This window comes from Lissotriton helveticus, chromosome 1_1, assembly GCF_964261635.1.
Source record: "Lissotriton helveticus chromosome 1_1, aLisHel1.1, whole genome shotgun sequence".
NCBI lineage: Eukaryota > Metazoa > Chordata > Amphibia > Caudata > Salamandridae > Lissotriton > Lissotriton helveticus.
Window position 1 is genome coordinate 1,906,238,533 of NC_136057.1, and position 12,616 is coordinate 1,906,251,148.

Sequence of the window (12,616 nt, forward strand, 5' to 3'; positions counted from 1 at the left end):
GGATTGTTTCTTCCCTTGTCGCAAGAGTTTTGTCTGTGACATGGGTTGCCATAACGAAAAATAAGGACTAAGAATAGGATTCCTGCAATTAGTCCCAGGATCAGGGGAAGTCCGCCAAAAATCGAATGGACGAAATCTGGAAAAATACCCAGTATGGCTTTGAATGGTGTTAATGCCATCGAAAATACTGTCTTAAATACCTTTTAGACCCCATTGGTATCAGAAATATTTAAAATTTCATTCAGGATTTCCGCGAAATGTACGGGGGAATTAGTTGATAATAATGTATGTATCTCTGCAGTCGTCCTTGCGACTTGTAGATCATACGTTTCTTTTGATGACGAGAGCCTGGTAGGCGTCTGAAGAAGGACTGTTTTCATTCTGCTTAAAGTATCTATTCGAATAGAAGTAATTTTCAAATCGGGCCATGCCCTTGCCTCCCTGTCTGGGAAGGAGCTGGGGAACAATGTGCGTCCACAGCACTTGACCTTCGCAGTAGTAGTTACTAGATAAGGAGTCCCGGGCATAAGACTACAACATCTGCGGTCTACAATAAGAATGTAACTCCCATTATAGAGTCTTTGAAAGAATGGTTCTATTTCTGTTGCAGGTGCGCCTTGCTGGTGACATGAAAGGTTGTATGAATTCCCTTCACAGGCTCCATGCAAACTAATTCCGTTACACAGAAGCGTGCCGCTTAGTGACATCTCACAATTGTTGCCACTAAGAAACACTTTCTGTCCTTTATTACTGACACATGCATGTGAATAGGGCAGGTTCCAAGTTGTTTTAAGGTACCCCTTTCCCAATTTCTCGTACATGCCAGCCTGTATATATTTTTGGCAGTATTGAAACCTGAAGGTTGAGATTGGAATATTTATGATTCCGTGTATTATCCATTCACTGACAGGTCGTTCTGACATTGTCATTGGTAATCTTTCTAGTTTTTCAATGCTCAAGATTGTATAATCAGCACCCTTTTGCGCCATACCGATTTGTCTATCAGTAAGGTTAAAGATTTGGAATAGTGACGTTGTATTGATTAAACGCCAAGGCACATAGCCTGAACGCAGATTTTGTAACGTCCAGCCAAGCTGTACATTAGAACGCAATTGTGACTGACCATGTTGTAATAACAGTAAGTCTTGCGATAATATATCGATTGCTGACGACACAATGCTGTCCAATGAAAAAATTCTGGAGGACAGAGTCATTAACCCATTGTCCACTACAGAAAGTGATTTTTCCAAATTAATACGGTCAATTTCCCGTATTCTCTCTGCTGTTTCAATTTGAGTAACCTTCCAGGCCTCATTGTATGCTGCATATACAGAGGATGCTATGAAACGTTTTTGACGCTGTTTGCGTGGTCCCAAAGTGAAATCACGCAAGTCAGCACCATCAGTAAGTAAAGTTAGGTGTTGCTTAATTTCAGTGAGTGTGGAAGTTTGTAGCCATTGAAGGCATAATTTGCCCACACTGTAGGTGGTTATTATCCCTGGGTGATGTCTTTGAGGATATCTAGGGTCTGGCCTGTTCATTTTGAAACCCTGTGTTTTGTTCAGGAATCTGTCTTGACAGTTATTAGTATCTGTGGGCCAGATCAACCATTGTTTCCAATTTGGATGTGTTCTGTTTTGGTTTAATATATGGTTTACGTCTATCTCTTCATCTGTATCAGAGTTATTGCTAAACATTGTTGGCTTTGGAATAGACGGTTTATTTAAATCTTTGATTTTGGCTAAGCCAAGACAGGTGGTCTGTTGAACAGTGTCATTTAAAAATATCATTTGTTCCGGGATCATGCAGGCTCTAAACAAAGCTTCTATACCCTGTACTTGCCAATCTTTTGTACCCCAAACACTTTTCAATTCAACATTTTTGTCCCAATAATCAAATCAAAAAGTATTCATTTGTTCAAAAAATGAGTCTGAATATAACAATTTTGTGTTGGTTATCATGGTTTTGGTTCCTGTCTTGTTTGACAATTTAAAATAAAATGCTTCAGCATTACTTGTGTTAAAACCTGAAAAATATGAATATTTGTCGTAAACGGTTCTTGAGCTCCCTTTTGGAGGTGTTGCACAATGTCCCATTGATTATAATTTAAAACATTTCTAGGTTGTGCAGATCTATGTAAAAAGTGGTTACCATAGTGGTTATAGCAATACATACTGTCATAATTTTGTAGAACCCTGCAAATAATCATGTTTGGTAAATTTAGCAGACATTACTAAGTCAGACATCATGTTATTAATGCTTTCGAAGTCCCAATCATCAGCAAATGAGTTTGGTTTTGCAAAGTCACTCAATGAGATCTTAATTTGGTGTGGATATTTCAGGATCTCGACCGGACCATAAATTTCATAGTCAGTGTTGTCCCAGGCTACCCCACCAGGTATTGGATTGGCTGTGAAGTTGGCTGAAGAAAGTTCTCTTTTCTCGACGTGTGAAGATGTGTGTGGTTTGAGGATCAAGTTGATTTTCTGACTTGCTGTGTCCATTTTAGCATATTTTCCCTCAATGAAGCGTCCCAAAGTAAGTACCATGATGAGCCAAAGTATGAGGATAAATGCACCAAAACCCACCCAAAATTCAATCCATGGAGAAATCAGATATGTTTCTTTCAGTTGTTTCAAAAGTTCCTTAGCTTTGTCTTTAAAGGATTTTGATGATGGCTGTGTCTTTGATTCACTGAAGCCTTCAGAGGAATCATCGAAGTTTATGAAGTAGCCGGATGCAGTTCTGTCAATTGTTCCAATTGGTTCAGGATTTTTGTTTCTTGCATTGTCACTTGGTACTTCATTATAGAGTGGTGTGTCTCTGCTAAATGTTTTTATTTGGGTTTTCAGAGGTCTTAGTTCTATTGCATTATTGCATAGTCCTTGTTGTTCTTCTGTAGGCGTTTCGAATGTGATGAGCCTCTTCGTTAGGACCTCTGTACTGGTAGCAAACCTTGGTGTTCTGCTACTTATTGGGAGTCCACTTGGCCTACTGTTTGTTATCGGCCACATGTTGTGGTTTTACCAGGTCGATGGATACAACTCGGTTCTCCTTTTTACCAGCAAGTGGCGGTAGTACAACTGATCATGTCCCGTTGACAGACAAGACAGGAACTGCTTTTCTGTAAGAAGGCCCAAATTCCTTCTTTATCGCGATCTTTTCCCTGACTAGATCCCCGACTTTTGGAATCCAGACAGGTCTTGCTGGGACAGGTGGTGGTTCTTCAGTGGTTGTTGGCTGTTGTTTCAACTTTATGTTGCTCAGGTCTTTTCTTGTTTTGTTTAAGTCCTGCAAAATAGCCAAACGGTCTTTGATATCAAAGCTTTTTTCTTTCACCACTGAAGTCTGACTATCAATGTCAGAGATCATCATCCTAGTTCCAAATAATAATTCGTACGCACTGAATCCCTTCAGAGAATTTCTTGGCAAGTTATTGAGACTACGTTGGACACTTATTAAATGTTTGACCCACCCAGCTCCCGAACCTAATACCTTTGCCGTTATAGATTGCTTTATGTCTTGGTTTTTTCTTTACACCATCCCGTACCCTCAGGAAGGAAGTGAGAAGATTCCCGCTGGACTGCGCTCATTCGGCCATGTTTCCCCCCAGGCTGGTGAGCCTGAGTGAAAACAATGGTCGAACGTAGCATGCTCTTAGCGTATATGCCATTTAGACTCGCAAATCTTTGTATAACAGTCCGGACGTCAGCCGAGTGCTGGTGATCTACATTATAAGTGGAAACTAGCCTGTATATGTTAATCGCAAGCCATTCTTTTTACTGGTAATATTATCTGCCGTAATACGACGAGGTATCAAACTGTTTCTCTCCCCACTGCGATCTCTATTGCAGTTTGGGCAGCGTTTTACAAACATGGTGTGACGCAGGCTCATGCCTGGCCACCAGTACCGTGATTGTAATTCTTCCAGTGAATTTTTTAATTTAAGGTGTCTGAGACCCTCGCCCATGTGTGCGTCTGCGATTAACAAGTTTCTCCTGTCCATGTTTGGAATCACTCTATCCCCCACTCCAGGGATTCGAGCAAAAGGGACGGAGTTTGCATCGATTATGTATGTATAATTGAGTGGATAGTTGATCGGTAACGCTGAGCAGTCGCCTTTTGATGACGTTTTCACCGCCAGCACTGTTTCACCGTCAATGTATTTTAATGTACGCTTTTTTCGAACTACGGGAGCCGATTTAGTGGCTGCCGCTGCGGCTGTTTCAGCCAATGAATTCCCTACAACGTGAACGCCATCACGTTGATGACTCAGTGAGTGAGTCACGTGAGTCTTTGGTAGCTCTTTCTGTAAAAGAGCTATTTGTTCCCAGAGCAGTTTCTGCTTTATTGGTGCATCTGTGTCATCTTTGTAACCGTTTTGAATCCATGTCTGCAAATCGCTGTTATATGATTTGACGCAGTAATATGAATCTGACACTATAAGTGTCGGGAATTCGCGATCCGCATTATCTAGCGCCATTTTCAATGCTAATATTTCAGTTTGTTGTTCTGAATTACTTTCTACTGAGTGTGTCTTTGTTAATAGAGGTTTTAGTTTACCTCCGCGCCACACTTCTTTTGTAATCTCACATGTGGGGTTGTATGCTTGTTCTCCCCAAACGGACGGTTGAGCATGTCCGTCTGTATAGATTACACAGGCGTAATGTCGTAGAGGCAGAATGTCGATTGGCAGAGGATATGTTTCTTCATATTCTAGATTTTTTAATTCTTCTAGTTCTGGATCAAAGTAGTAGTACACTTTGTCCGTTGTGATAGAATTCACCCATTGTATCCATTCCGGATTCAATGCTGTTGTTGGTAAATTCCACGGTGTTGTTAATGCTTCAAAGGCTGATTTAACTGTTCTGACTGTGATATGTCTACCGTCAGCTATGTCTTTTTCTCTAGCTATTGCGGTTTGAACTGCATGAACAATTTTTTCTTTTTTGCTGAATTTCTGTTCAGCTTCTGTGTACAAGTGTGATTTGAATGCAATTGGTACCTTTTCCCCCTCATTAGAGGTTAGGTATGTGAATCCGCATCTCCCTGGGATGACTCGAATCACAAGATTGCGTGTGTTATCACGTGTTTCTAAATTTGTTTTAATTAGCATGTCTGTTTGTAAGGATCTCAGAATTTCTGTGTGTATTTGAGTCCAATTGGATTTTTTAAAATCTGGTTTAATTAAATCATAAAGGGGTTTAACCCTTTCTGCGTAATTTGCAATGTATGTTCTTCCGAAATTTAGGAAGCCTAGAATTGACTGTAGGTTTTTTAGTGTTCTAGGTGCTTGGAGTACGGCACATTTCTCTAGGAAATTGTCAGCCAGGCTTTTGCCTTCACTTGATAACTCATATCCTAAGAACAGGACTGTCAGATGGGCAATTCTGGACTTTTTAAAGTTGAATTTGTAACCCTCTGCTGCGAACCCAAGTATTATGGTGTTCACTCTTTTCAAGTGAGTCTCCAAGTCATCATCTGTTAAGTAAATGTCATCGACATAAGATAATGCTTCATCATCATATAGTTGTAGTAATTCTGTTACTCTCGCTGAAAATACCCCCGGGCTATTCTTGTACCCCTGGGCTAACCGACAGAATTGTTTTTGAGTGCCATTTACTGAGAATGCAGTTAAATATCTGCTCTCTGGTGCTATGTTTTGACAAAAGAATCCATTGGAGATGTCCAAGGTTGTTTTGTATTTTTTGCGCACTATGTTATTCATTAGTGCAGCACTGTGTGAGTTTTGCACTGCAAAAGTTTTGCAACATGTGTTAAGGTGTCGGTAATCCAAAACTAGACGATATGAATTGTCTGGTTTGGAGACCGGAAACAAAGGGTTGTTCATTTGTGAGGTGCAAGTTTCAATCACCCCCTGGTATTCTAGCTGATCTAGTATTTCATTTACCTGTTTTTTAGCTTCTTGCTTAATTGGGTACTGCCTTTGTGCAGTAGGTTGTGATTTTAACTGGATTTTGTGAGGAGGGGAGTCCTCATCCCATCCTACATGATTTTTATATAAAGCAGGTGCTAGAGCCACTGCCCACTTTCTGGCAAGTGTGTATTTTTTATGAATTGGAATTTGATTTGAGAAGGCCGGCATGATTACTTCTTCGCCATGAGGGCACTCCCTGACAAACTCTGGTGGCCAGTCTTTTTCAGCTAGAAGGATGTCATAACCCTTGGAGAGGTTATCCCAAAATAGTCCCCTTATTTTCCTAGTCTTATCTCCCTCTATACGTAATGTTATCTCGTATATCTTGTGAGGTTTGCTAACCCTGGTGTCTGCAGTTTCCACTTGAAGATATTCATTCGTGTCCACTGTCTCCAGATGATTCATAAGGACTTTGCGAGCTATGCTCACTTCTGCTGCGCTGTCTAGCATTGTCTGAGCCCATTCTCCGTTTTTCAGTTGTGTCCTCAGTATTCTCGGCATTGTTAACTACCTTGATACTGGCTACCTTCTTTTTTGGAAATTGTAATTTCTTTTTTAGCTGAGCAGGTTCCTTGTCTTTGGACTTGGTGTGATCTTCTCTTTGTTCTGATCGTCCTCTTCTTTCCGATTTCTGCGAGGAATTCTGAAAAGATTGAGAGGGACGTGTATCAATGTCTTGATATCTATCAGGCTTTTTTATATTATCCCTATTTCTAAGGTTATATCTTTTCCCAGAGGGGTCACTCTGGGGTGACCTGTGTCTCTGGTTCGGAGATTTCTCCCTTCGCCTAAGAGGCCTTCCTCGGGACTGGAATTTCTTTTCTTTTGGATTGGATTGTTTGTTTCCATCCCAGTTCTTTTTTGGTGAATTATTATTAAAAAATATTTTTTCTGGACTTTCAGTCAGTTGCGGTTTTACTGGTATTCCACCTAAACTATCTCTACCTAGTTCCTCATAGGATTTTTCTATGATTCTGGCAATTTCAGCTGGTTGGTCTGCTATATCTGTCTCTTTTAACCTCTGGCGGATCGCCACGTTGGCTGCTTCACCTTTTATGTTGGCTAATAATATAGCCGAGACCTGCTTGAAGTCTTTCAGTAATTTCATACCAAGAGTTAAAGCGGGCTCTGGACCGTATTCGTCTTGAATTTGTTTTAGCACATCTGGTATCACCGAAATGGATGGAACACCGTGCGTTTTTGTGTAGATGGAAGCAAAGACTGTACCCCAAGTGTCACAGTCCTCAATGTGTGGTGCGATTCCCATTGGGAGACAGATAGTCAGAATCCTGTGTTTTTCTAATGGGGTGGTGTCAGGAAACACCGCCTCTATTTGGGTAATTTTCTGTGCCAACCAGAATGGTATTTGTTCCCGTTTAGCCGGTACTTTACCTAGGCAAGACTGGATGTTCTGTGGTGTAATTTTATTTGTGTTCCCCTGGTGAGGGGTCAGCTGTGGAAGTTTAATCGCTGGCTGAATTGTTGAAGTCCGCATCACATACTGTACTAATTGTCTATGAATTTTTATTAATTGTTTTAGTTGTACTAAAAGATCTGCTGCAGGCATTCTTTCGAAGTCTGGATGTGGTGTGTATCCGGCTAGGACCGGCCCCTTTGCTCCTGGTCTACCTAAAGGACCGAGCCTGGTGATGTGATTATTATGTTTTAGGGCGCCATCAAATAAGAGCAAATGCTCTTGGAATTTGAGTGGTACTTCCACCTCCTCAAAAGGAGTGTACTCATTAGGAGGTTCCTCTATTTTGTAATAGTGGAAGTACTTTGTTACAGCATTAGCTGCTGGAAAATGTATCCATGAATAATATACCTCTGTCTGCCGATATTCGTGTGCCTCAATTACGAATATGACTGTGCCACCTCTAGGTGTCAGTCCATTTTCTATAAGTTTTAGAGTTATAGATCTCCTTTTGATGACCGGAATGAGTATTATATCCGCATCTGCTGCTTGCATGGTAGCATCAGCATCTGCGAGTTCAGTTGCTAATCTAACTGCCTCTCTTTCTTATTCATTTTCTGACATTTTACTGTCCTGAAGGTTATTTTGTTTGTTTGCAGATCAGGTTTCTTATGGAAACAGAGATTAGATGCACAATATTTTGGAACTGTTTATCCTTCAACGTTGACTATACCAAGAACCATACATAGGAGTTCCCCCCTGCGAGGTTTTGGAGGATATTACCTTTCACCCACTCCAGACGTCTTTGGAGCATTATGGGAAAAGGGGTCTGAGTGAGAAAGCACGACTGAGTTACTCTAAATGTCTTACGTTAGTTTTATCGCCCTTTCCAAACGCGTTGGGCGCCATGTAGTGTAGTTCCTATCTTCCCAATAGGCTCTGCGCATTGGAATAATACCTACAGCAGTAAAGGCCTAGGCCAGACGTTAACTAGGTCTACTACTGTCGATACTAGACTTAAGTTTTGGGTTTGCCAGCGTAGCTCAGAGTTCGCTAGAAACTTTCTCGAATGTTCAAGGAGGAATTAACTTCCCTGATTAGACAAGAAGGGATTTAGTTTCTGACAACCATAGAACATGACAACTTTGCTCTCCCCTAATCAAGAGTCAATCTCGAGAGTCGTGTGAACAAAAGGCAAATTATTTTACTCAGTCAGTACGTGCATTTCTTAGTCTCATCAGAATGTAGAGAAAAGGAAGAGACGGGCGTGTTCAATAAAAAGGTGTTATTTATTGATCAGTCTCTTTTCTCATACAAGAGAAATGGATCGATATTATTGCAATACTTATAGTTAAGTAAAGTGCATACATTAAAAGCAATAGTATAAAATAATACTGTAAAAACATTGATATGGTTTCTAAGCCATATGATGTTTAAAATGAATAAAATATATTTACATACACATATACATTTGACTAAACGTACTCAACTGGTGTTTCTAAATACGCCTACCCCGTGTACCTGACCTAAGCCTAATACGAGGGCGGGAATAGAAAGTTACAGTTTAAGTTAAGTTTGTTTTTGCCAAGTGAATAACTAAAGAATTCTCTGTGAGGGGTTATTCAGTTCTGTACCTGGAAGTTAGGATGAATGAGGAATGGTATCTCTCTCTCTGGTCTCGATATTCCAGGCTGCCTGCGAGGGCTACCCGGAAACGCCGGTGCTGGATTCTCGGCAGGAGAAAGCAGCTTCTCTCAGCGCGTCAGGAAGGCGGGGCTGCTGCCAGCGGGGTCTGCTCTGCTCTCGGCTTCGGCAAGTATGGCTGCTCCGTCTCGTCACCACGCGTGTGTTTGCATAGGGCAAGATCGGTAATATTTATACCTTTAAGGTGCCGAGATTGACGTAAGGATGGACATAGATACGTCAATAAAGATGTCATACGATTTGCTCGTTAGCACATTCTTTTACTAAAGTTCTCGGTGAAATCAAAACAATGGCCGCAGGGTTTTGCCCAGGTTGTCATAGGTTTGATTTGTTATGAGAACTCCGTATGCCTTATCAGGGGCTGGAGGAATATCGCTTGTCTAATTAGATCGCAAGCGTTATGACCTAATCAGATAACACGTTCCTGTGCCGTAGTGTGACTGCGTCAGATAACGGTATCTGCATCATGGGGAATTTCTGCCTCATGGGCTGACTGCTAGTTAACTTGTTGGTTTGTTTAACTAGAATAGGGTCAGGAATAGGGGGATCGATTCAGAACCGATAGGAATACATGACAATGGACATCCACCTCATGGACAACCACATCAATTTCAGAAAAAACTTAAAAGCCTACTTTTTCTCGGATTCATTTTTATGCAACAAGTTCTTAGCTTCTTTTAGCACTGTGATATCACCTTGCACATGTATTGTTGTCGCTTGATTGGGGGAGTGTGATTACATGCTGATAAAATGAAATTAGCATGCTAATAAAATTAAATTAAATGTGTGAAATGTTTGATGGCAGAGATTTTGGTGCACGCTGACATGTTTCCATGATGTATCCCATCTAGGCAACCATGGTGAAGAAGGTTGCAGTCATCGGTGCTGGTTGCTCGGGGCTAGGAGCTGTGAAGTGCTGCCTGGAGGAGGGGCTGGAGCCCACCTGCTTTGAGAAGAGTGATGATATTGGAGGGCTCTGGAATTTCAAAGTATGTATTTTCACACCATGTGTCTGACAGAAATGCAGCTAGTCGAAAATAATCAAAATTGTATTAATTCACATACAGACAGGTGGACTGTTCATTCTGACTTGTGAAGCAGCAAGGATGGGGTTTGCACCATGCAGATCCTCTGTGCAATTCAAGTACCAGATGTTCTCAATTGTATAGACCTTTTGTCTTGATTGAGGATTAACATCAGCAGTTCAAAAATGTATCAATGACATTGTAGCACATTTTGTCCCACACGGATGACAGAGAATAGTAGATCCAGAAACCATAAAGGTTTATTAGCAGAATATCAAAGTTACAAACTCAAATCCAAAGCGAGTTCGCACAGAAAACACAAAAGTTCAGTTTCACCAGAAGGAAAACTCCCTACAGATTAGCTGTAAATTCAAATGAGGTCAGGGAAGTTTATGCAGCAGGTGTCTGCAAGTAAAGCCTCTAAGGCACAACCAAATGATGGTTCTATTGGAAAAAAAGAAAAATAGATGTGCTTGAGTGTTTAACTCTGAGCAGGGAAAAGTAAGCATACGTTTTCAAGAGAGAAGAAAGGGCCACTTGCTCTCGAAAGAGAAAGTATGAGCATCTGAATTCAGATCTAGACAGTAGCAATCTGAATCCAACTAACTCAGCAATGCACAATTGAACATACAAGTTCTAGAGTGAAGTGCATCTCCCCACAGTTCCCAAGAGAAGGAAAGAAATCAAGATTCAGCATTTTGTCAATAAGATGTCAAAGCTCTCCTTCCCAGGCGTCTCACGAAGGAAGCTCACAACTGCACAAGCTGTTACATCACAATTAGGATGTCCCAGACACAGTTGCAAAAGACTCATTATGTTACTTAAAATCAAACACAACTTGCAAGCATTAACAGTTTATGGAAAAACTAGCACAATTGCTATAATTCATTTGGTTAAACCACTGCAACTATGATAATGAGCAACAGCCAATAGCACAGTTTCGATGTTAGCAAAAACTATTTCACTGAGGCCTGCATTAACTATTGCTAATTTAATGTGAACACATTTTAACTATAGTTACTTGTAACATGAGATTCACTAATTGTAGTCAAACTTAATATGGAACCACACTTTAGATATATGTATATAATGTGTGTATATATATATATATATATATATATATATATATATATATATATATATATATACATATATACATTTTACGCAATACTTGCATAGTCTGTTTATCATATCCATTGGAATCAGTGATCATGTGACAATTCTTCCTCTGGTATAAAAACTGTTTATTTTTAATGGCTGCCCTTGTGAACAAGGCAGGTGTGCCGAAACGTGTCATGCTGTTTTAAAAAATAAACCCTCAACTGGATGGCTAATTGTGCTCCTGTGTGTTGGTGTCCGATTCTTCTAAAAAAGATCGGGTTTGGTTGGAGTTTGTGGCCGCTGATGCTGGAGTAGCGGCAGAACCGGCGCAACCTAGTTAAGGTGCATCCTTGACATTTCCAGCAATTTGGTTACGTGTTTGTGAGAACACTTCGAGGAAGCCCCCCTGCGCTGTGGGAAGTGACTAAGACCGGGTTGCCGAGTGGTGAAAATGCCAGCGAGAAGCTGCATTGGTAGTGAAACGCAGGAGGTTTTCTAAACAGAGGTACACTCTATAACTGGCAGGCAGCAAGGAGAGGAGACCGGGGTTAATGAAACCTGGTGAAGCGCAATAAGCGAGTGGCAAAGAAAGGGTTATCAGCAAAACTGTGATGTGGATAGCAGTCACCCCTGTATAGTGAAATAATTGAAATGGATACCGTAATGAAAAGCCGGGAAGCAGCCGCGAACGCTGTTTTTGCCGAGTAAAGCGATGTAATGGCAGATCCAAAACATGGAGTGGACTCCCGTGCGAAGGAGTCAGAGGACAATGCACAAACTTTGAAACAGGAGATGGAGAAGTTACATCGGAATGAAATCTCCAAGTGGTGGGAGATTAAGTCTCTCGGTAAATATCTCGATGTTGGGAGGATTCCGAGGGGCTTGAGAGTGTTGACAGCTCCCACGTACGAAAATCCCGACCCGGAAATGCTTGGGGAGTGGGCGGCAAATAATGCAAATGCTTCTGAGAACATGTTGAAAATACTAATAAAGTACGCTACAAAAGATCGAGAGAAAATGCTAATCGAAATTGCAACAATGGAGAAAGAGCTGAATAAAATCCTGGGTGAGGCTGAAATGAGCAAGTTTAATACAGATTTAAATGGACGCCTAACTAAATATGAACAAATAATCACTGAAAGAAAGGCAACAAAATTCCAGCGTGATCGGCTTGACTACATGCGTGGGCAGATCTATACATTTGCACGCAGGTTCGATGGCATCCACAAACAGAGGCTCTCCAAAGCGGCAGACAACCTATGGAATTATGCAGGGGCAGAAGCAGGTAAAGGAAACATGTCAGAAGCAAGCTCATTAGCAAGCTCTGATGTGGAAACAGCATCAGAAGACAGAGTAAGTCAGGCAACAACCGCATTAAATCCACCATCCATGATTGAGGAATTTGTTTTTTTTATATCAGGACCGGACTCAAGG

The 12,616-nt window shown here is 41.0% G+C and overlaps 1 protein-coding gene across 4 annotated transcripts in view; it reads left to right on the forward strand.

The window, feature by feature from the left end:
• The window catches only part of LOC144754735 (flavin-containing monooxygenase 1-like), a 633,385-nt gene that overhangs the window by 146,776 nt on the left and 473,993 nt on the right, over window positions 1-12,616 (forward strand). For all 4 annotated transcript variants that reach the window (XM_078642912.1, XM_078642930.1, XM_078642937.1 and 1 more), the window contains exon 2: window positions 9,908-10,045. In XM_078642912.1, the coding sequence (XP_078499038.1) occupies window positions 9,914-10,045 (132 nt within the window). In that variant the 5' untranslated portion in view covers window positions 9,908-9,913. The remainder of the gene's footprint in view (window positions 1-9,907; window positions 10,046-12,616) is intronic.